Source organism: Caloenas nicobarica, chromosome 1 (genome assembly GCF_036013445.1).
Source record: "Caloenas nicobarica isolate bCalNic1 chromosome 1, bCalNic1.hap1, whole genome shotgun sequence".
Taxonomy (NCBI): domain Eukaryota; kingdom Metazoa; phylum Chordata; class Aves; order Columbiformes; family Columbidae; genus Caloenas; species Caloenas nicobarica.
The window spans coordinates 1505830-1528330 of NC_088245.1; the positions used below are offsets into that span (position 1 = coordinate 1505830).

At 49.5% G+C, this 22501-nt stretch overlaps 1 protein-coding gene across 1 annotated transcript in view; it reads left to right on the forward strand.

The window, feature by feature from the left end:
- The window catches only part of AHCYL2 (adenosylhomocysteinase like 2), a 103914-nt gene extending 82703 nt beyond the window's left edge, over positions 1-21211 (forward strand). Inside the window, exons 7-17 of the mRNA XM_065635672.1 lie at positions 5417-5523; positions 7125-7241; positions 10947-11010; positions 12172-12260; positions 13790-13860; positions 14000-14094; positions 15388-15486; positions 15917-15985; positions 16071-16149; positions 16892-17012; positions 18204-21211. Of these exons, the coding sequence (XP_065491744.1) occupies positions 5417-5523; positions 7125-7241; positions 10947-11010; positions 12172-12260; positions 13790-13860; positions 14000-14094; positions 15388-15486; positions 15917-15985; positions 16071-16149; positions 16892-17012; positions 18204-18210 (918 nt within the window). The 3' untranslated portion in view covers positions 18211-21211. The remainder of the gene's footprint in view (positions 1-5416; positions 5524-7124; positions 7242-10946; positions 11011-12171; positions 12261-13789; positions 13861-13999; positions 14095-15387; positions 15487-15916; positions 15986-16070; positions 16150-16891; positions 17013-18203) is intronic.
- The last annotated feature ends 1290 nt before the right edge of the window (positions 21212-22501 follow it).

Below are 22501 nucleotides of genomic sequence, written 5' to 3' on the forward strand. Positions count from 1 at the left end.
CAGAACAAATTCAGGTTTTTAGTTGATTTATGTATGAACACAAAACCTGAGGTAACCCAGCTCCACACTTTGCTGATTTATTCCGCCCTTGTTTCTAGGGAAAACAGAGAACCCTGAACTAGGTGAGCGGAATAATTTACAGCTGTCAAAAGTGCTGTTTTCATCATGCCTCCTGACAGGTTTTGAGCCCTGGAGCTTATGATCTAAATTAGAGTAAAAGTAATCAAAGGTGGAAGACAGGCGTGCGTCTCTATTGTTTGTTTGCCCATTTGAGGTGGGGTTTTTGTCCCTCCCAGTCGACATCTGCTCAATTCCTCGCTGTCACCTTTATCAAAAGCTGTGAATGTCAAAAATCCGCCCCCAAGCTACGAGTCTAGACGTGATTGCTACTTTCTTCTTCTCTTGGAGGAATAATTTCCCATTGAAAATGTCAGTAATTGAAGAACGGACCAGAATATGCATATTATGCTTTCCTCGGATCTCATCAGACCTCTTGATTCTGTGATGTGTCTCTATCCATTGGCGTATTTTCAGACCTGCTTCTGGAGCACAGAAATAATTGCTGGGGAGCCCCAAATGCCTCAGATCTAGCGGTTCCCAAAGATTTGCACGCCTAATTTTGGAGGTCCACGTTTTCAGAGGCAAGAAATAGGACGCTGGGCACTGGGTGAAGATCAGGTGTGGAAAGGATCTTCTTCATACGATTATTTCAGAAGAGAGGAGCTCGCAAAGTTGGCCAAAGAAGCAAGACAAAATTATCCTCTCTGGTACATCCAGTCTCGGGGCTGAAGCGAGATGAACCTGCTCTGCTCCCTGTGCAGGTGGCAACTTTTCAGACCTTGCATCATATTTTATCTCTCCTGTTGAGACTATTTCCCCCGATATCCTGAATCAAGGAGATAATGTCCTCGGGTTGTAGGACTGAGCCTGAGCTGCCGCCCCTAGCAGCCTATCACCTCGATATAAATCCAAATCTGACCTCTTTGCATCGAGTCATAGAGTGGTTTGGGTTAAAGGGACCTTAAAGCTCCCCCAGTGCCCCCCCTGCCATGGGCAGGGACATCTGCACCAGCTCAGGTTGCTCAAAACCTCATCCAACTTGACCATGAACCCTTCCAGGGATGGGGCATCCACAGCTTCTCTGGGCAGCCTGTTCCATGTCCCACCACCCTCATGGTGAAGAGTTGTCTCTTGTCTTGTCGCCTCTTCCCATCAACAAAATACCAACGATACCTTTCAGTGTATTGGATGATTATTAGCGGCCCTGCAGCGCTTTGAAGATGTTCTGCGCGGCGCTACATGCCGTGGTGTGATCAGAAGAGAAGTGCAATCACTATTTCTACTTCAGAGAAAGCAAAATGGGTGAGAGCAGTTGAGCAGGTTTCTGTAAGCCACAATGACCCAGTATCAGGGCTTGAAATACACCCAGGAGTTGCTTTGCTGGCTCCCACCAGTCCCGTGTCCAGGTAGGCACTGCAAGGCGTGATCGAGCTGATTTGCAAATAAATAGGGATGTCTTACAGTCCAAAAATCAGAATATTCAATGTTTGGGCTTCTGTGTAGTGTTACCCCATGAGGACAGGTAGCTATGAATACTGAGAGTCTCCAAAAAAAGATACCTAGGGTTTTCTGATGGGAATAGCCGACCTTCAGAGGAGTGCTCTGCCTGGACAGGAATAGCTCTTTTTTTATTGCTTTTTTTTTTCTGAAAAATGCTGTATCTGCAGGACTGAGGGTTTGGTTTGGTTTCCTTTATAACAGAAAGTGATCCGGGACTGTGCTGCCACCGGGGCATTTCAATGCCACCTCCGACCATGCCTTCCCAGCATCTCCTTGTGTTTTCACCACCCATTTTCTGCATTGAGTTATTTCCAGCCATGTTTTGAGCTGATTCTGGCTCATTTTAATCAGCTCGTTCTCAGCGAGATCAGCCCCACGGTATCAACTGTTGCCCCAACAGAGTTGGAAGGGGACAGGGTGAGATATTTGGTGGCAGATGGCAACGTGGAATTGGTTAATTGGAGAGAAAAGCACTGAGGGAAACACCTACCAAGGGGATTTGCATACACCAAATCAGCCAAAAATCATAAAAATTCAGGATGAGTACTGCTGTGGAGGAGCAGGATTCGATATCTCCTGGTGTTTGTGTCAGAGGATGGTCACACCTCCAAAAAGAAATGTCCCTGCAGGCTCGGGGTGATGATAGGAAGATGTTTTTTACAGGCACGATGACTCCAGCATCCTCTTCTCTGAGATAAAAGTTCCTCCATTGACTTGCTGGGGTTTTTTTTCCATCTCCTGCCGTCCTAGGAAAAAGAAAACTGCCAACCCCCAGAATTCTCTCTTAGAAAGAGGATTATGTGCCCTATTAAATGGGGATTAGTGAAATGAAGACGTCCTGGGAGCCAGGCTGCTGAATTCCTACCTCGGCTGGCCCAGGAGAGCTGCTCAGCCCACTTAACCCTCACCCACCTCCACTTCCAGGTGGATCTGGGGCCCCACGGGGACACCAGGGAGCTGGGTCTGTGTGGAAGACGCGTGTTCAGCTCTGGCAGGACACCATGTGTTCTCCAGACACTTGTGGAAGAGCAGCTGCTGCACACAGCGTTCATCTTCAGTGGAAGATCCTACAATTTAGAGAGAAAAAGGTTGTGATCATAGAATCACAGGCAAGTTTAGGTTGGAAGGGACCTTCCCAGCTCCCCCAGTGCCCCCCCTGCCATGAGCAGGGACATCTGCACCAGCTCAGGTTGCTCAGAGCCCCGTCCAGCCTGGCCTGGGATGTCTCCAGGGATGGGGCATCCACCACCTCTCTGGGCAGTTTTTAATTTTGATTTAGTGCTTGGAGCTGTTATCCAAAGAGTTTTGTCCCTGACAACATCCCCAAGACAATTCCTGTAGAGAACCTTAGCATAGCATTTCCAAGCAGCTCTTTGCCCACGGGTGACAGAGCGGTGGCTCCGTGCACCACCACGTCGTGTCGTGACAAAGCTCAGCGACGTCGTCTTTGTGCCCTCAATGGGGTTTCTGTCACAGGAGCTCGGTGGGAGTGTTCAGTTTTTCTTGGTGGCTGCAGACGCTGGTGGAGACCTGAAGACGCATGCGACAGAGGGTCCCTGCTGAGCTCCACCACTGGCCAATGAACAGAGGTGCTTCTGCCCGGGTTTGACATTTGCATTTTAGGACACCTGCACACCCCACCAGTAGGTTACAAGGGCTGGTTTGACAGTCAGAAGTCTTGGACGTTGGTGTAGGGAACATGCAAAGAGGAAGAGGAGGATGGTGTAGTCAGAAGTCTTTGACGTTGGTGTGGAGAACATGCAAAGAGGATGACGATAATGCAGTCAGAGGTCTTTGGTGTTGGTGAAGGGAACATGCAAGGAGGAGGATGATGATGATGATGATGACGATGATGATGATAATGCAGTCAGAAGTCTTTGGTGTTGGTGAAGGGAACATGCAAGGAGGAGGAGGACGAGGAGGATGATGATGATGATGGTGATGATGATGCAGTCAGAAGTCTTTGGTGTTGGTGAAGGGAACATGCAAAGAGAAGGATGATGATGATGATTCCATCAGAAGTCTTTGGCATTGGTGTAGGGACCATGAAAAGAGGATGATGGTGATGATGAGGATGATGCTGATGTTGTCAGAAGTCTTTGACGTTGCTTTAGGGAACATACAAAGAGGATGATGATGATAATAAAAATACGGGGCGATGTGCTCTCAGCCAGCACGAGTCCTTGGCATTTCACCCGCCGCCCGGTGAAACCCGCTCCCTGTTTTTTCTTAATTCTGAATCTAACGGGGGTTGCCACATTTTCCACCTTGCTTGGGCACTGCTTGGGCCACCTGAGGCCACCTGGGTGACAGGAGGGCTCTGGGAAATGCACGTGCTTGGGTTCTTTTTCCTTTTCTTGTGTCTTCTTTCCCAGACACGCCAGTGGGTCCCTTCTCTGAAGCGTTTATTGCTCAGCACCCTCCTTGGGTGTGTGTTGAGATGCAGCAGGGGGTGACCCAGAGTGCTTGGGATTTGGGCCACGTTTGTTAAGAGACAAGTATGTAGGACAGGAACACCGAGTCTCCAAATAAACTCCACTTTTTATCACTACCAGTGTGATTTTCTGCAATTATCAGAGGTTCTATACTTACAGGGGTAAAAAATAAGCTTTGGCTTAAAGTCTTTTGTTATTCCGGTGACACTATAGCACATCACAAAAATACCCGAATAGCATCAACCAACACAAAGGTGTGTTTGGATGGACGCATTTGACTTTTAGTGGTGTTACGACGTTCATGTCCAAAGCCATTACCAGGTATTTCCGTATGCTGGATGATTGTAACAACAGCAGAGAACAGACAAGCTCTGAGACACCTCTTTTCACTGCGATTTTTAGACTTCTGTGACCGAATTGTTTTCATGTCTGTCCTTTCCAAAACACTTTTTCAAAGGGCACCTTTACTTACTCGACTTTAATGTTTTTATTAAAGCAGTAAGTCTCTGGCTTTCTCCTCCACCCTGAAATGTGTCATTAGGAGGAAGTGGGTGGTTCAGGAGACTCATGATCCGATAAAGAAGAGTTTTGTACTTCTGAGGTTGAGGTTCAAAGCCAGAAGAAACGGGCAGAGACCCAAAGTTGTTGTTGTCTAAAAGAGGTTCAGTATTTTTAACACACAGTGTTTTATGGTACAGTTGCGTTACAGTTGGCATTAGTGGCTCTGCACCCTCCTCCTTCTCCTCCTTCATCCTCCTCCTCCATCCTTCTTCTCCTTCATTCTTCCTCTTGATCCTTCTCTTTCTCCTTCTCCATCCTCCTTCTTCTTCTCCATCCTCCTTCCCCTTCTCCATCCTTCTCCTCCTCCATCTTCTTCTTCTTCCGTCCTCCTCCTCCATCCTCCTCCTTGCTCCGTCCTTCTCCTTCTCCATACTCCTCCTCCCTCCTCCTCTTCTTCCATCCTCCTCCTCCATCCTCTGTCTCCTTCTCCATACTCCTCTTCCATCCTACTTCTTCTCCATCCTCCTCTTTCTCCCTCCTCCTCCTCCCTCCTCCATTAGCACTCTTACTAGAAAGGCTGACGACTCTGTGTGGTTCAAAGGATTTTCCATCTGTGCTTCTGGGAGACAAGGAGGGAGGAGCTTCCACAGCAGTTTTCCGTGTTTCCTCTGGCCTCACTTTGAACAGCAAGGTCTGTCAGGTTTGTCTGACCTGTTCCCTTTCCAGCACAACATCGATGAAGCCACTTTCCTGCTCTGAATAGTCGAGTCCTCTCACCTAAGCTGTCATGATGTGGGATTTGAGATGCCAAAATATGGGTTTGATTAGGAGTGATTTGAGCATGTGATTTATCCCTCTTTGGGGTCAGCAGGCCTCACTAGATCTCCAGAGCGGTGACTTTGTGGTTCTTTTTCTTACAGATCTTGGATGACGGAGGAGATCTCACTCACTGGATTTACAAGAAATACCCCAACATGTTTAAGAAGATCAAGGGGATAGTCGAGGAGAGCGTGACCGGTGTCCACAGGTAACGGGACAGGCTGGACTGTGAGCACAGAGATGTTTGGACAAAAAAAAAAGCAACTTCTGCCTCCAGGCACCAGTAACAAAAGATGCCACAGACTCAACTGAATGTTGAACCTCCTACTGTGTTGTCTGTGGTTTTCCTTCAGCTTGGGCTTGGCTTTGCCATGAGAACTGTTTTAAATTTCTTGTCTAGTGAAAGCAACTTGGAACTACTGCTCTGAATTTCAGACAAGGAGCAGAATCACCTACTGACCATTGGGTGGGTTGGAAAAGTGCACAGGGTCTTGGTTTCCCACCTGGGAAACAGGGACAATGATCATCTCGCCTCGTTTTGCAGATGAAAAAAGGAAGGGATGAGGGTGTCACACAAGAAGGCTTGGGAGAGGGTCAAAAGCGCCATCCTAAACGAAATCTGTGGGAAGAAGTGAGATTTGGGAAGAGGAATTGAATCTCTAGTTGGGGTGGGAGTCTGGAAAGGGAAAACCAGCCGTATGATGGAGTGACATCCATCGGTCTGCAGCAGAAGCAGAATTGTGATGGGAGAAGTGGCTCCCGGGGTGCGGAGAGACATCAAAGATGCTCTTCTGGTGGTGTTAATCATATCACAGGTGACAGAAAACAGGGGACTGAGGAGAAGAGCAGCAGACTCTGCTTTTTTCTTTGTTTTTGCAGGGAGAAAGGCTTGGCTGCAGCTCTCAGAGCTGGCCCAGAGTTTGGCCAGAGGTGCAGGCAGCCCTCGAACCAGGGAAACGAAATATTTGAAACAAGGAAGTGACCGATCCAGTTTGCAGCCCGTGGGGTCAAGAAAAGGACCCGATAATATTTTTAGCATCAGGAATTGTTCCCCATTTGGGTGCAAGAGATGTGCAAGAACAAAGCAGATGTGCAAGAACGAAGTGGTCCAGAGACCTGGAGGTGGTTTGTAGAGCCTGACCAAGGGAGCAGGTTCTCCTGCCCAAGCTCTGGAGCAGGACATGATTTTCAGATTCTCTTCAGAGCCGTTGTGCAGCATTTAGATTTATTTTTAGTGGTTTTGCTGCCGCCTGCTCTCAGAAGTAGGAGGTCAGGTTGGTGTCTTCTCCAGCCTGGTGGCTTCTTGTATGACATCATGGTGGTTACACTCCTGCTGCTCTTCAAAGGGATGTTTTGCTGCAGGTGGTGGTTGCAGCAGCTTCGCGTTGCTGCGAGTCTTACCCTTCTGTGGCCATTCCTACTTGAGCTGTAAGAGCTTGATGAATTACAAGAACCCTCACCTTTTGCTGTCTGAAGCAGGATTTGGGGGTTTTATCCTTTTGAGGACATCAGAGGACGGTCATAATATCAACGGTTATGAGGCACCTTCTAATCTGCTATTTGACATTTTTGTGAAATGTCTGTTGCCAACCTGGTGGTTATTCAGTAGGGGAGGGAAATGGGTACAAATGTCTGTGGAAGGACAAGTGCTATTTCTGCTGAAATGAGGAGCTCCTGGGAAAAGGTTGGTTTTGACCCTCTAGATGGGCACTGCTTACTCCAATGAAACAAGATCTCAAGAGCACCCAACAGTAGAGTGTAGGAAAATATTTTTCCATTGATATCTCTTTCTTCCCATATTTGTAACAGGCTGTACCAGTTGTCCAAAGCGGGGAAGCTCTGCGTCCCGGCCATGAATGTCAATGACTCGGTCACGAAGCAGAAGTTTGACAACCTGTACTGCTGCAGAGAGTCCATCCTGGACGGGTACGTACGTGGCCACCCAAACGGGGCTGTGTGTCTCCATGGGTCTCTCCTTCCTGCCACTTTTGGTCATTTTAGATCAATTGATGTGTTAGAGGAGAGCAAAGACCCTTTATCACCTCTGGTCCATCTTATTTCTATCTGCAAGGCATTTTGAGCCAGCAGCTATGTCTCTACGGCTCAGAAGGTCCTAAGACTTATTTGTACAATTTGTACAATTGTATGTAAAGCTCTCTAAACATACACACCAGAAAACAAATGTGGAATCTTCTGTTTGTAGGAGAACACTGGAATAGGTTGGCCAGAGAGGTGGTGGATGAACCATCCCTGGAGACATCCCAGGCCAGGCTGGACGGGGCTCTGAGCAACCTGAGCTGGTGCAGATGTCCCTGCTCATGGCAGGGGGGCACTGAGGGGCTGGGAAGGGCCCTTAACCCAAACTGCTCTATGATTCTATGAATGATCTTGCAGCAAAGACCCGGACGTCTCTAGAAGTCTGGATTCAATATTTTTAACTCAGCTACATGTATGAATGGGACACATCACTTAAATTCTGCTACTGCTCGTCTTCTTGTGGAAAGCACGTCTTCTCTTTTCCCAACATCAGGTGATTTATCAGCCGTATTAATAGAAGGCACTTCCCATTGCCCTTCAAGGGAGCTCACCGAGCCTTTGTGCTCTCAGGGTGATGATAGAACGAGACGAAACGACCTCAGGTTGTGCCAAGGGAGGCTGAAGTTGGATCTGGGGAACAATTTCTTCCCCAAAGGGCTGTGGGGCATTGGAACAGGCTGCCCAGGGCAGTGCTGGAGTCACCATCCCTGGAGGGGTTGGACAGACGGACATGAGGTTCTCAGGACATGGGGCAGTGCCAGGGCTGGGTTATGGTTGGACTCGATGATCTAGGAGGTCTTTTCCAACCAAAACGATTCTATGAATCTGTGTTGCACGTGTGAGTCAAGCAACTGCTTCATCACAACCTGGTTTTGCCTTTCTAGTTTCATTTTTTCATCCTCTCCTGTGAATAAACAATAAACCAAAAGAAAGAAAACAGAAGAGGTTGTGGCAGAGCAAGACTTTATCCCGTAACGGTTACATGTCCAAAGTGTAGACTCGACTCTGACTTAACCCCGATCCTGCAGGATTCACAGCCGTACGAGCGAGAAGAGTGTTTGCATCCCCCTGTGCTCCCTCTCCCCAAAAAAGCTCCAGCAGGCGGATGGTGGGACTGGGAGCAGCTCTGCAGCGTCCCGACCATGCTGTGATTTTTAGGGTTGGACAGGAATCAGTCGCTGATGGATACGTGGGCACTGGGAACATGATGTATCTTCTGAGACTGTTGGTCTTGAGATGCAGAGTGAAACACTTGGAGCTGTGATCTAGAGAGGGTGTAAATCTCAGTGATCTGTTTTTTCCTCTCTTTTTTAAAATTTATTTTGATAGAATTGGGTGTCCATGTCCCCACCATCCCCACTGCCAAATTTTGTCAAAGCCAAGCAAGATTAGGACAAGTTTTATTCTTACAGTTCAGACTATGACATATTGTAGTCCCAGTAGACAAGTAAGTGCAGAAGCAAGGACAAATTTGACTTTGCAGATGCATGTTGATGCTGATGAGATGAACACCAGAGGAAAGCTTGCTTGTGGTGCAGAGAAGGAACCCTCCATGGAGAAGACTTCAAGAGAATAGACCTTTTTTTTGTGTGTTGATGACTTGGAATGGCTTAAAGATTAAACGAGTCTCAAGATCTGCAGTTCTTGGTTCCTTGCTGACGTAGAAACGTCTCCTGTTTAATCAAGTCCATCTGGCCATTGATGTTCATCTGTGCTACCACTGCCTTCCATCTGGCAGAGGATCTGGAGACCCAACGTAGGCTTCCTTGGTGATCACGGCATCTCCTCTAACATATTTTTTCCCAAATCTTGTGGGGTTTGTAGTGGAGTGCTTCATTTGTCACCTCAGCTTTGAAGTGATCTTCTAGATAGTGGTCATCTTTGGCCAGGAGGAGTGAAGAAGACTTTGTTTGTAAAACCTCTGTGGCCAAATCCAGAGGATGATCTTTAAAACGTGTGCAAGTCCCATGTGAGTTAGCGAACCACTGGATATACTTCCCTGGGGTGATCTGCAACGGGTGTGGTTTCTTCCCCATATTTCCATCACTCATTGTTCCAAAAAACTGAAGTTTGGGCTCCTTTTCAATGTGATGTTACCCAACTTTTCCATAACGAGATGTTTTTTTTTTTTCATTGCAAGGGGGTTGGACTAGATGACCTTTGAAGATCCCTTTCAACCCAAATTATGATTCTATGATTGCAGAACCTGACACTACAGACAGTCAGTGGTTCTTGCTCTTCCTGTCCACCAAAACTGGACAAGTTCAATCAAAATCATCAGCAGGTCTCCAAAATATGTACAACCTGGTGGAGCAGCACAATCGAAGATTCAAAGTGTCACTAACTGGGCTTTGCTAGAAGCAATAATGGGATAAAATGGTGGGAGCCTGGCCCAGGTTGGCCAGAGAGGCGGTGGATGAACCATCCCTGGAGACATCCCAGGCCAGGCTGGACGGGGCTCTGAGCAACCTGAGCTGGTGCAGATGTCCCTGCTCATGGCAGGGGGGGCACTGGGGGAGCTGGGAAGGGCCCTTCCAACCCAAACCCTTCCAAGATTCTACAAACCCAACCTCAATCTCTTCAACTCAACCTCCCACACTCAACCTCAACCTCTTCAACCTCCTTGACCCAACTTCAACCCCACCTCAACCTCCTCAACCTGAGCTGGTGCAGATGTCCCTGCTCACGGCAGGGGTGGCACTGAATGACCGTAGAAGGTCCCTTCAACCCAAACCATTCTTTGATTCCATGAAAACATCTTGATGAAGTAATTCTTCTAATTAAGTAGCCCTTTCTTCTTTGTTACGGCTGCGCCTGCTCTGTGGTCGTTGGGTTCAAGGCAGCCTCTGTTGTCAGGGTCGGCTGCCCGGTCAAGAGTTGCCCCCAAATTTTGGGTTTCTGAGGACGCAACTTTCAGCTCCATGTTCCATGTGTAGCAGTTGCTGTTGGTGCCTCAGAAACGTTGAAATCTTTACAAAAATCTTCTTTATCTTCTTGTCTTCACTTGTGATGGATGACGGGCCTTATGGGGAGGTAAGCTGGGATTTAAGTTTGGCCCAGGCATCTAAAACTGGGCCAAGAGAAATCTGAACGGAGATGCAATTAAATCCGCTGTGATTTCGATTGAAATTCTGTTGGAAACGTAAGGGAATTTCATCTTCCCTGCACTGCTAACCTATTTAGTCGTGTGCTAAAAATAGCCTGGAATGTAGGACACTCTCGGGGAGAAACCAGAAGGAAACCGAGTGGAAATGAGAGCTGTATTTGTGGAAAGCACTGGGGTTCTGGCAGTAAATTACCACTTTCCTCCTCCTTCTGTAGTTGTTTCTGAGGGGTAATTTGACTTAAAAAAAAAAACAAAACCAAAAAACAACTTTTTGGAAAACATTTTAAATATTTCTGGAGTACTAAACCAAAGAGATCCCACCAAAAAACACAACAAAAAGGATCCAACCCCCAAATCCTTCCCCTTTGTTGTGTTTCACTGCTAGCACCCACCCTTACGGAAAGAAAAAGCCATTTTTAGGTGCCCTTTGGGTCTTTTCTGCACCCAGAATTTTTTTTCTTTTTTTTTTTTCTTTTTCTTTTTTTTAGCCTTAAAAGAACAACAGACATGATGTTTGGTGGAAAGCAGGTGGTGGTTTGTGGCTACGGGGAGGTAAGAGCTTCGTATTTCACAGGCGGGTGCCGCACGTAGAATCAGCGCGTCCTTTGCACGGCTTTATCCACGGGCTCCTCCGTCCTCCTGGCTGTTCTGTGCATCTGCACGTGGCTTCAAACCTGACGGCTTTACCAAAACTGAAGATTTTCTTCGTTTCCAGTATATTTCTTTAGTATGAAACAAATACCGAACCTGAATCTTAAAATGCATGACTGTTAAATATTCTTAATATCTTTCAATATTCAGATATTAATCCATTATATATTAATATTATGGTTATCGATTATATTTATATATAATTTATCTAGCATATTTATATATCGTATTTATATTACATATTATATTCTCTGTAATATAATAGTAACATATTCAGGGGCTGAGCTCTGCAGATGTTCTGCGTAGCCACAGTGTTGCATGCTGAATTGTGGCCAAAAAATATAAATTAATTTTGGCTTACCCCTGTGATTTCACCCCAAAACGGAATCACCCTCTCTCAAGGATGGGGATATTCACCCTTCGGCGCTTCTTGTCGGGACCAGTTAACACCAGTTGCGATGGGCTGTGCTGCGGGTGCTGTACTGGGACACTTTTTTTTTTTTCCAAAGAGCTGAAATTGGACAATTTTCTCATGTGCAGTCACATTTTTTGGGAAACCTTGGTCATCGAACCATTCCTGAGGGCTGCACTGTATGTGCTGTGTAAAGGTTAAAGCTCGTTAACCCTTGGATATTAAACCATTAAGCTTCCTAAATAGAGTAAAGGTTACAAGAGGCTCTTCAACCTGCCCTGAGATAAGCGTAATCTCTCATTGTGGTGCTTTCGGGGGGGACAAGAACTCCCTGGGACTGAAATTAGAAACACTTCTATATTTTTCAGTACCTCTCTCAGCTAAGCTGGGCCTGACCAGGTCCTAGTTTACTCCAAATCTGGGAGTTTCACGCACCCCAAAATTGAGAATGTGCAACCAGAGTTGTCAGGCCTTGGAACAGGCTGCCCAGGGCAGTGCTGGAGTCACCATCCCTGGAGGGTTGGACAGACGGACATGAGGTTCTCAGGACGTGGGGCAGTGCCAGGGCTGGGTTATGGTTGGACTCCGCGATTTGAGCATCTTTTCCAACCAAAATTCGGTGATTCTACGATTCTCTTCTCCCTCCCCAGGTCGGAAAGGGCTGCTGCGCTGCTCTGAAGGCCATGGGCTCCATAGTGTACGTGACAGAGATCGATCCGATCTGTGCCCTCCAGGCCTGGTAAGCAGTTTGCAACAAGCCCAGCTGCTTCTCTAGGGGTTTTTTAATTTTTTTTTTTTTTTCCCAGGAGAACCACAACTCAGCAGCATTCCCTCCTGAGAGGGTGGCTGGTGAGGGGTTCGTGGCTTCTTTGTACCCTCGGAGGGACCCACATCTCTCTCCTCCAGCCAGGAAAGGGTTCCTGCACTAAAGCATCACCCAGTTTATCTATATCCCACGTGCCGGCTTGCGTAATCGTAACCACAGTGGCCAGGATTTCAACGATATGGCTTAAAAGAGTTAAACAACATGGCTTGGAAGAGTTTATCATCATGGCTTGAAAGATTTTAATTATATGGCTTGTAAGGGTGTTGGGTGTGAACTGTGACCTTTGGAGAGCAAACTCGGGGTTTACTCTGCTGTGTACACACCTCACCCAAAGAGTATTTTGGTTTTTGTGTCACTTTTGCTTCACGAACCTCTCCTTGCTAACGCCGGTAGCCTGACACAGGGCTGAACGCACACGGCTCTCCCCTTGCACGGACACGTAATTATATCCGACCTCGTTTCCTGCAAATAAAGGTGGTTTTGGTGCAGAGATGCGGCTTCTGCATCCCAAGGTGCGTGATGGGACGTGGCTGGGAAAGCGGAGTCCCAAAAACACCCGCAGCCTTGTTAAACCCACAGCCTCTTCCTAACAGCAAGCTATCGCGGTGAGAAAACTAATGAGCCCTGCTTAATTAGCAGAGCTGATCAACTTTCGGTTTGCTTGGCGACCTTCACAAGCGGCACATCCAGAGCCCACATCCTTAATTGTGAATTTGGTCGTTTGCGGCAACCCCTTCCCTGACTCTGCACAAGGAGTTTGCAGTGGAGGAAAAAAAATTGCAGTAAATGGGACATACAGCAGAAAAAAAAATCTTTTTTTTTAGTAACTATGATTTTGCAGCTTGCAAGAGTCACCGAAATAAGTTCTCGGGAGGGCTGTCAACAAATCCCAAAAAATCCTGCCCTCGTTATCTGATGTGCTGAACACACCTTGCTCGGCGAGGTCAGGGAAGACTTGCTGAGAGCTCAGCACCTCTAAAGGTTGTGTAGGTGCCTAAATATGGATTGTAAATTTAATGGTAGATATCTGTAGGGTTGGGGTGATTTGGGTTGTTTTTTAAGATGATCTAAATCCACATCAGAAAGGATTCTGCAGCAGGAGGGCGTATCTACATCTTCTGGGTGCACTTTGCAGGAGTAGCGCCTTTAAAAAAATCCGTCTCAGCTGAAAATCGAGATTTGCGGATGTGGAGATGTTGACAGAAAGAGTGAAACCCCCAAAATCTCCTCTCACTTCTCCCCTAACAGTCCCAAATCCTCCAGGTTGACTCCAGAAACCCTCCTGATGGCTTGGGGTACATGGCCCTTCACGTGCTGCCACTTTCCAGCCTGGTGTTAAAAAAAAGTTAAAATGACTATCTGAGAATCACGTGATGGGGTTTTTTTCTATTTTTGTCATGTTTTTGCTGCTTCTCAGACTTTTTTCCCCCTTCTCCTCTTAGCATGGATGGATTCCGGCTGGTGAAACTCAATGAAGTCATCAGACAAGTTGATATTGTCATCACCTGCACAGGTAACGTGGTCCCCGAAACGGGAGGACGGGTCGTTGGGGATGTGCACCCCGTAACCGGGCCCGTCTTTTCCCAAAGGAAAAGGCAGAAAGATGGGGAAAGCAAACACGGGTATTTATGAAGGGTGTTGCTGTCTGGCAGGTAACAAGAATGTGGTGACAAGGGAACATCTGGATCGGATGAAGAACAGCTGCATCGTCTGCAACATGGGGCACTCCAACACCGAGATCGACGTGGTGAGCGCAGGACGTGTGTCGGGAGCGGGGCTGGCACGTGATGGGGATTTCGGGACCCTTTGGCAGCCCTGTCTGATCCGTCCTCCTTGAGCAAACACCCAGGAGGAGACAAAATAATCCATCGCTCCCTGTGTCTCAGCAGACACTGTCAGACATGTCATTGTCATTCCTGTGATCCCAAAGGATGCCAGGGAGCCGGACAAACCGCTCCAGCTTCCAGCGTAGTGTCTGGTGTCATAGAATAGAATGGTTTGGGTTGGAAGGACCTCCCCAGCTCCCCCAGTGCCCCCCCTGCCATGAGCAGGGACATCTGCACCAGCTCAGGTTGCTCAGAGCCCCGTCCAGCCTGGCCTGGGATGTCTCCAGGGATAGTTCATCCACCACCGCTCTGGCCAACCTGGGCCAGGCTCTCACCACCCTCAGGGCCAACAATTCCTTCCTCATGTCTGGCCTGAATCTCCCTCCTTTAGTTTAAAACCGTCACCCCTTGTCCTGTCGTAACAGGCTCTGCTCAAAAGTCTGTCCCCATCTTTCTTATGGGTCCCTTTTAAGTCCAGAAAGGCCACACTAAGGTCTTCACAGAGCTTCTGTTCTCCAGCTGAACAGCCCAACTCTCCCAGCCTGTCCTCCCAGCAGAGCTGTTCCAGCCTCGGGTCATTGCTGGGGCTCCTCTGGCCCCTCTCCAGCAGGTCCATGTGTGTCCTGTGCTGAGGACCCAGAGCTGGACCAGAGTAGTGTCTGGTGTCCACCAGCCTCATTCCTTCCCCTAGCAAGTCGGTGAATCGCCCTCTCCAGCCCAATCCCTCTGCTTTTGTGTTATTTTACCATTGAGAACCAGCCAAGTGTCCAACTTGGTGCAACACAACACGCTCAACCCCACCGAGCTTTACCAACCAGCACTGAAATCGGCTCATTTGTGCTTAGAGCTGAGTACAAAAACAGGAGAGTCTTAAGGAGGATTTCTGGGCCAAATCCACGAGTTTAAAGCCTTTTTCTGTGCTGGACCGAAGTGACAGCAGCCATGCAGAGTTGAGTGGGTGACCGTGAATCCTCTTCAGCCAGAAGAGCTCGAACAATAGTTGTTGCTGGAGCTTTGATGTATTGTAATCATAAAAATAGTTCCAGGTTATGATTCATAAAAGTTTTGTTGGTCTGAGGCTGCAACCGGACCCGAAGGAAACTATAAACCCAGGACAATGTCAGCGAGTTGTTTCCTCTTTTCGTTCCTATTGTGTAGCTTCTGTTTTTCTGACCTTTTTCCAGTGCCTTAACTCTTTTACGGCTGTGTTTCAGGCAAGCCTGCGCACTCCCGAGCTGACCTGGGAGAGGGTGAGGTCCCAGGTGGACCATGTCATCTGGCCAGACGGGAAGAGAATTGTCCTTCTGGCTGAGGTGAGTTTTAGGCGAAAGAGCAGGAATTTACCCCCTGTTCTCTGCTTGTGGAGGAAGAAAATGAGGCTGGATGAGTGGTGGAGCTGAAGTACGTCCAGAAATCGCCTCCTTGGGCCTCAGCAGCTCAACGGTCTCTCTGGTTGAGAGGTTTGGTGTGACTCTGTTTTGGCCCATCAGTTACTGGAAGGCAGAAAAGCTCCTGTGTTTTGCTTTACCCGTCTCCAGAGTGCGGGGTATTTAATCATATTTTCACTTCTAAATAGTTTTACTGAGCTATAGGAACAACCAGGATCTTGGGATTCAAGCACATGTGATAAATGTTGTGTCATCCCAGCAGGGACTCATCTCACCAGTGGTTCTCGCACCTGCTGTAGGGTAATAAACTGGTTTTTGTGCCGTGTTGAGATAACAACCGCTTTTTTCTTCCCAGGGCCGCCTGCTGAACCTGAGCTGCTCCACCGTCCCCACCTTTGTCTTGTCCATTACGGCCACTACACAGGTGAGTCGCGTTTGGGCTGAGCCCAGGGCAGCATCTCGCTCCGTAACAGGCAGCAGTTACTGACCCAAGTGTCTTCTCCATCCAGGCTTTGGCTTTGATAGAGCTGTACAACGCTCCCGAAGGCCGCTACAAACAAGACGTGTACTTGCTGCCTAAGAAAATGGGTAAAGATGGACTCATTGCCTTCTCTTCTTTGGTTTTGAGATGGAGCAGATGGGAGGTTTTGCCAGGCTGGGCTGAGGGTGCGCAGGGCGTCGCAGCTTCCTGGGCTCTCGCGTTTGCGTCTCTGCCAAGCTCAGGGTTTTCCAGCAGGTTCTTCCCGCCGGGTCTGGGCTCTTGGCTCAATCGGACGCGTTGTTTCTCCGTCCCACACGGGGAAAACAGGCTGATGCGCTTGGCCGAGCGCAGGAGTCGTTCCGCGCTGATGCTGGGGATTTTCACATCGGGCTGCGAGGACACGTCGTCCCAGCTCTGCCAGCACAACCCTCTCCTGGGGACACAGCTTTACCGACCACGCTTTTGCTGCAAAACTGGACTTTTTTTTGGCATTAATTGCATTTTTTGAGACCAGGTGCAGCTTGTCCCCAAGCTTGGGCATTAGGTGTGACCTACCAGCAATGTCCCATGATCCTGGAGCAGTGGAACATCCGCGCTTGCCCGAGGGACAACGTAATGAGCAGCGGACCCAAGCGAAGGGTATTTCAGAGCAAGGTTTTCCCCTGCAGCCCAAAATAGATGAGAACTTGGGTTTTCCCCATTCAGGGTGAAACACAGTCCCACAGTTTCGCAGCAAAGGCGTGAAGAGCAATGCCTTTCCCAGCTTGGGCTTTAGGGACGTGGAGGGGACCAGGACGGGACTCATTACCTTTCCCTTCCCCATACTAACGAGGCTTGTAATCGTTTCAGACGAGTACGTGGCCAGCCTTCACCTCCCGACCTTCGACGCCCACCTGACAGAACTCACGGACGAACAGGCAAAATACCTGGGACTGAATAAGAATGGACCTTTCAAACCAAACTACTACAGGTGCTGCTCCTCAACCTCTCTCTTTTTTTCCGCCCCGAGCGTGGGGCACTCGTGTGGGGGAGACAGAGGGGATGGGGTTTAATCCCCTGAGAAGATACCACACACTTTCTGATCATTCCCATCATTCCCATCCCAAAAATCATCATAATTATCGATATGAGCCCCTGGATCGCTGCCCTTTCCAGGATTGTGTTTGTGGCCAACACTGCGATGCGTTTTTTTACTGTGAAAATGAAATGGCTCTGCACAAACACAGCCTGGGGAGGTTGAAGCCCAGATCCTTTTTTTGCATGAAAAGCGTTTTCTTGGCGTGCGGGTCTTCAGCGCTTACACAAGAGCAACACTGCACCAAAACCCTCCAGTTTTGGGGTTTGGTGGGTTTTGCCAGATCCTGAGCTGTTTTATTTTTCCTTCCCTGTGCAAAATTACGGTGCTGCCACATGGAGGAATTTTCTGCGGTTCGATTTTCTTTGTCTGGTTTCAGTGTCGGGCTGTAGTCCTGACCTTGTGGGGAGCGTGGTTTGTCCCACGGGTGCAGATGCGCTCGCACAGCTTCGGCTCGGCGTCCCGCAGGAATTTAAGCCTCCAGATACAAAAGGCAAAGAGTAAAATTTTCCAAAATTCCCTATTTTGACGTGTAAGTGTGTCGAGCAGCAGGTGAAAGGAGATCTCCAGGTGCACGGAGCCTCTTTTTCTGGGTATAACACGCAGTTAGACTTCATCCTGTGCAGCTCAACAGGCTTGCTTCGTTAAAGCAAGCACATCTCCTTACATGTAGCTTCGTTTGCGATATAAATTAATCTCCTTTTAATCCCAAGCCTAATGGGAGCCTTCCCGATAAATTCAACCAGTTTAAGCCAGGCTTTGGTGTTCAAGGCGTTTGCTCTTGCAGCTTCAGTGTGTTCTCCCCAGTTTCTGAGCCACAAACTCAGCTCAGTCCCTGAATCAACCGGGAAATGTTGAATTTCCCCCTTCCCGTACTCAAAGCGAAAAGCAGCGTTTGAGCGGCGAGGGCAGGCGGCTAAATATAATGTGGTATTTCTGGGGGAGAAGGTGAGGACCGAGTCCCTTTCTAAATAATTTATTTTCTTGGCGTCTACCCCTCCCAAAATAAACCCTGTTGACGCTGGGGGATCTTCGCGTCCCTTCCCCAGCACTCACCAAACCCTCGTTTTCTCTTTCTTTCCCCAGATATTAAGTTCCTGCCGCTGTATCCTAGAGAATCGTGAGGAACAAGAACCCAAGTCTTTTCTCAACTACTGTACAGGATCAAACAGCGCAAGCTTCCTAAGTTAGAGCCGGGCTTGCTCACATCGTAGACAGTGTGTTTAGGTTATTTATTTATTAAATTAGGATACTGTACATGCGGCCTCTGCCACTGGTGTTTGTACTGCCGCGGGACTGGGAGACGGTGGATTTCTTTCCATTTGTTTCGTTTTTCTCTTCGGGTTGTTCTTTTTTCGGGGCTGGGAGGATGAGGAAGGCGGGGAAGAAGCTGGAATGGAATCACTGAGATGTACCTGGAATCGTTTAGCACCGGTGATCCGACGTACAGGACAGGAGCCGCGGGACCCAGCTTGGAGGGCGTGCGTTGCTTTTGGTTTCCATCGCATCCCTTCCTGCGGAGCAGGATCCTGGCAGCCGCGGGAGCCGCCCGGGTTTGCATTTCTCGTGCCATTTGACAACGCAGCAAAAAAAACCTCGTTTGCTCCAAGTGCTGCCGACCGGCCGGGTGCCGCCTCGGTGGTAAATCTCGCTAGAGAAACCTCTCGTCGTCCTGCCGAGCTGCCCGAGGGATGGTGGACTTGGAGCCAGCGAGTCGGTGACCTTGGCCTTAGCGCTGCCGAGAGCTGTAACAAAGGGTCCACTCGTTAGCGTCAGCGCGCGGTGGGAGCCGGGGGGGCAGAGATGTCCGCTCGGAGGCAGAGGTGGTGGTGATGGTGGGGTAGGACCCACCACCGCGCCCTTCATCACAGCTCCGCAGTGTTTTCCTGCTGCTCATGTTCCGAGTGCCAACCTCCTACGGTTCAACCAAAGTCCTGTTCCCGGTGGGGCCGCGGTGGGACAGCCCCGCGACCTCGCCAAGAAACGCTGCTTGCGCGCCGAGGAGCTCTTCAAACCCAAGCAGAGCTCGTCAGCCACCCCGGCTGGGAGGACCCGTGTCCACGCGAGGTCTTTCTCCAGCTGAAATTGCAGTCCTCATTAGAAATCTTTGGAGTTTTATTTTCTAGTAATATTTGTATTATTAAAATCTCAGAATCCCCTTTGGGTATATGAGACATACGCCAGGGCAATCCCCACACCAATGTCGTGCACGGGAGAGGATTCAGCATCGCTAAAACCCTTCAGTCGACTCAAATCTTGATGCGTCAGAGCCGGCGGAGAACAAATTTGCCATAGTTTCTTGTTTTAGCCCAGGATGTCCCACCTGAACGCTGCGGACGGCACGGCGCGCTCACCAAGGTGACTTTCCAAGTCTCTGTGTCTCATCAGAGTCGCTTTTATGGTCTGTGTGGAAAGCCTGGTCCTTCTGAAATAAAACTGCCTGACCCCATGAGCACAAAAGCCTTCATCCTGTGGGTGCCGCTTTGGTACCCGAGTCCCTCATCAGCTACAGATTCTTGTTTTGTCCTCACGGACTTCTTGGCCATGATGAAAAAACTCTTTTGTGGCAGCTCGTTAGCGCACAAGAAAGGAAAAACTTTGGAATTATGGTCTCGGCAGCCAAGTCCTTCTCATGGCTGTTGATGTCAAAGTCTGAAGTCAGCTTGACCACACGCCGTTTGTCTTCAGAGCAAACGTTCTCGTATGCTTGCTTACTCCAAGTTTCTCTTTGAAATTTCTCAAAGCCTGGAGGTAAGACCTTGAGAAGACCTTGAGAAGACTTTGAGAAGACCTTAGCACTTTGAGAACATTTTGAGGAGACCTTGAGAAGACTTTGAGAAGACCTTGAGGCGACCTCAAGAAGGCCTTGAGGAGACCTTAGCGCTTTGAGAAAGCTGTCAAGAGAACTGAGGGCTTTGAGAGGACTTTGAGGAGACCTTGAGAAGGCTTTGAGAAGACCTTATGGCTTTGATAAGACTTCAAGGAGACCTTGAGAAGACCTTCGGGCTTTGGGAAGGTTTTCAGGAGACCTGAGGGCTTTGAGAAGACTTTGAGGAGACCTTGAGAAGACCTTGAGAAGACCTTGGGGAGACCTTAGGGCTTTGAGAAGACTTTGAGGAGACCTTGAGAGGACCTTAACGGCTTTGAGAAGGCTTTCAGGAGACCCAAGGGCTTTGAGAAGACTTTGAGGAGACCTGAGGGCTTCGAGGAGACCTTGAGGAGACCTTAGGGCTTTGAGAACACTTCATCATGGACCGATCACTAACCATAAACTTTAAATCATCTCTACTCCCTTGCAAATTTTATCCAGATCCTGAGATTTTTGGGAAGAGCCCCCCGAGCTCTTTGAAACGTCACGTTCGGGTCTTTCCCTGCGCTGGAGAACCTCAGTCTGCATCAACCGGAGTCTGTTCTCTGCAGTGAAATCCCGCTCTCGGTCAAGGCGAAACGCGGCCACGGGGCCACGGTGAGCAAAAAGCAGCTTTTTTTTTTGAAAAACGGGCGTCCCGACCGCAGCCCCCCCAGGAAAACCCCTCTCCATCCCGCGCCCGTCGCTCGCGCAGCCAACGCTGGTGCCGTCCTCGCCCGCCAACCCCGTCCTGCCCGGTCTTGAGCCCATTTTATCTTCCAGGTAGATAGGAGAAAATAATAAAAATCCCAACTGGCTTTTCCCCACCTGGATTTTTAAAGCTCTTTCCCATGTCGTTCTGCTTCCTCTGTAAGCTTTTTTGCTCGCTTGGCTTTTTCCTAATCGATCTGGAATCATATTCTCTGATCATCTCTAAATTAAACGTGTAATGGGTTGGTTTGGGTTTTTTTCTTTTTTTTTTTTTTAATTTTTAATGTAACACATTTTTAAAGAATTAGGAAAAAAAAAATAAAGGAGATTTAGGTAACACCAGCAAAATCATATAAGGAAATTAATTATGTTCTGAACATTAGAAATAATCAGACAAAACCTGTCATCAGCCTGCAGTGAGGAAACGAAAACTCTGCAAACATAACATTTTCAAAAGGATGTTTTAAATATTAATGTCTGAGTGATTGTATTAGATCAGCAATAAAGACTCTGTAATCTCAAAACACAAATAAAACATGGAAAAATTCAGATTCTCCGGAGCGTCTTTGGGGTCTGGCGGGAGCAGGCGGGGGATTTTTGGGGGCTTGGGGGGGACAGCGAGGGGGGAGGGATGGGGACACCCGGCGGGGTCGTCCCCAAAGTCCTGGGGAATCTGCTCCGGTGACCGCGGGTTGTTTGGGCTCCGGTGGCTGGTTTTTGTTCTTGTCCTTGGGGAAAATGGGCAAGTGGTGCCAAAACAATCCCGTTATCGCTTCTGCTCCCGGGCAGTCGGGGGAAACAGCGACCTGAAGGGTTCGTTTTTCCAGCTGCTGGGGAAGGACGTGGGACACGAGTGGCACCGGGATGGGACCTGCGTGGTCACCCCCAGAGCGGCCGTCCCCCCGCTTTGGGTGGGGACGAGCGAGGAGGGGACATCTCCATCTCGCCCACCCCCCTGGTTTCCAGGCCCCCAGGAGCTGGTTTTTAACCCAAATGGTGGTGCCGGGGGGTTGGACAACGCAGCTTGATGCGGGGGGGGCTCGGGGATGGGGCCCTCTGCCCCTGCCGGGGGGGGCAGCTGCAGCCCCCCGGGTGCCGGCAGGACCCGGCCCCCCCATGGCCACCCACCTGCACCCCCAGAGCCCCACGGGCACCTCCTGCTACCCCCAGCACACCCGATTGTCCATCGCCCCCAGGGACACCCCACAGCCCCCCCTCAACATTCCTTGCTCCCATCACCCCCCCAGCGGCACCTCATCACCGCTGGGACACCCCGTGCCCCCCAAACCTGTCACCTCCAGGCACACCCCGTGTCCCCCCCCCCAGCACCCGCCATCCCGAGGGTACCCCGGGTTACCTCAAACCCCAGCCCTGCACCCCATTATCCCAGAGTCTCCCCCTGTCCCCATCACCCCTGGGTTACACCCCCCCCATTATCCCAACACCCCCCAACAATCACCCCCTGGGTTACCCCAGCCCCCCCTCCCTGCACCCCATCACCCAGGGAACCCACCCCTGTGTTACCCCAAAACTCCCCCCTCCCTGCACCCCAATATCCCGGGCACCCCCCCCATCACCCCCAGGTTGCCCCACCCCAAACCCCAGCCCTGCACCCCAATATCCCGGGCACCCCCCCATCACCCCCAGGTTGCCCCACCCCAAACCCCAGCCCTGCACCCCAATATCCCGGGCACCCCCCCATCACCCCCAGGTTGCCCCACCCCAAACCCCAGCCCTGCACCCCGTTATCTCAGGGTCTCCCCCCGTCCCCATCACCCCCGGGTTACACCCCCGCCATTATCCCGGCGCCCCCCAACAATCACCC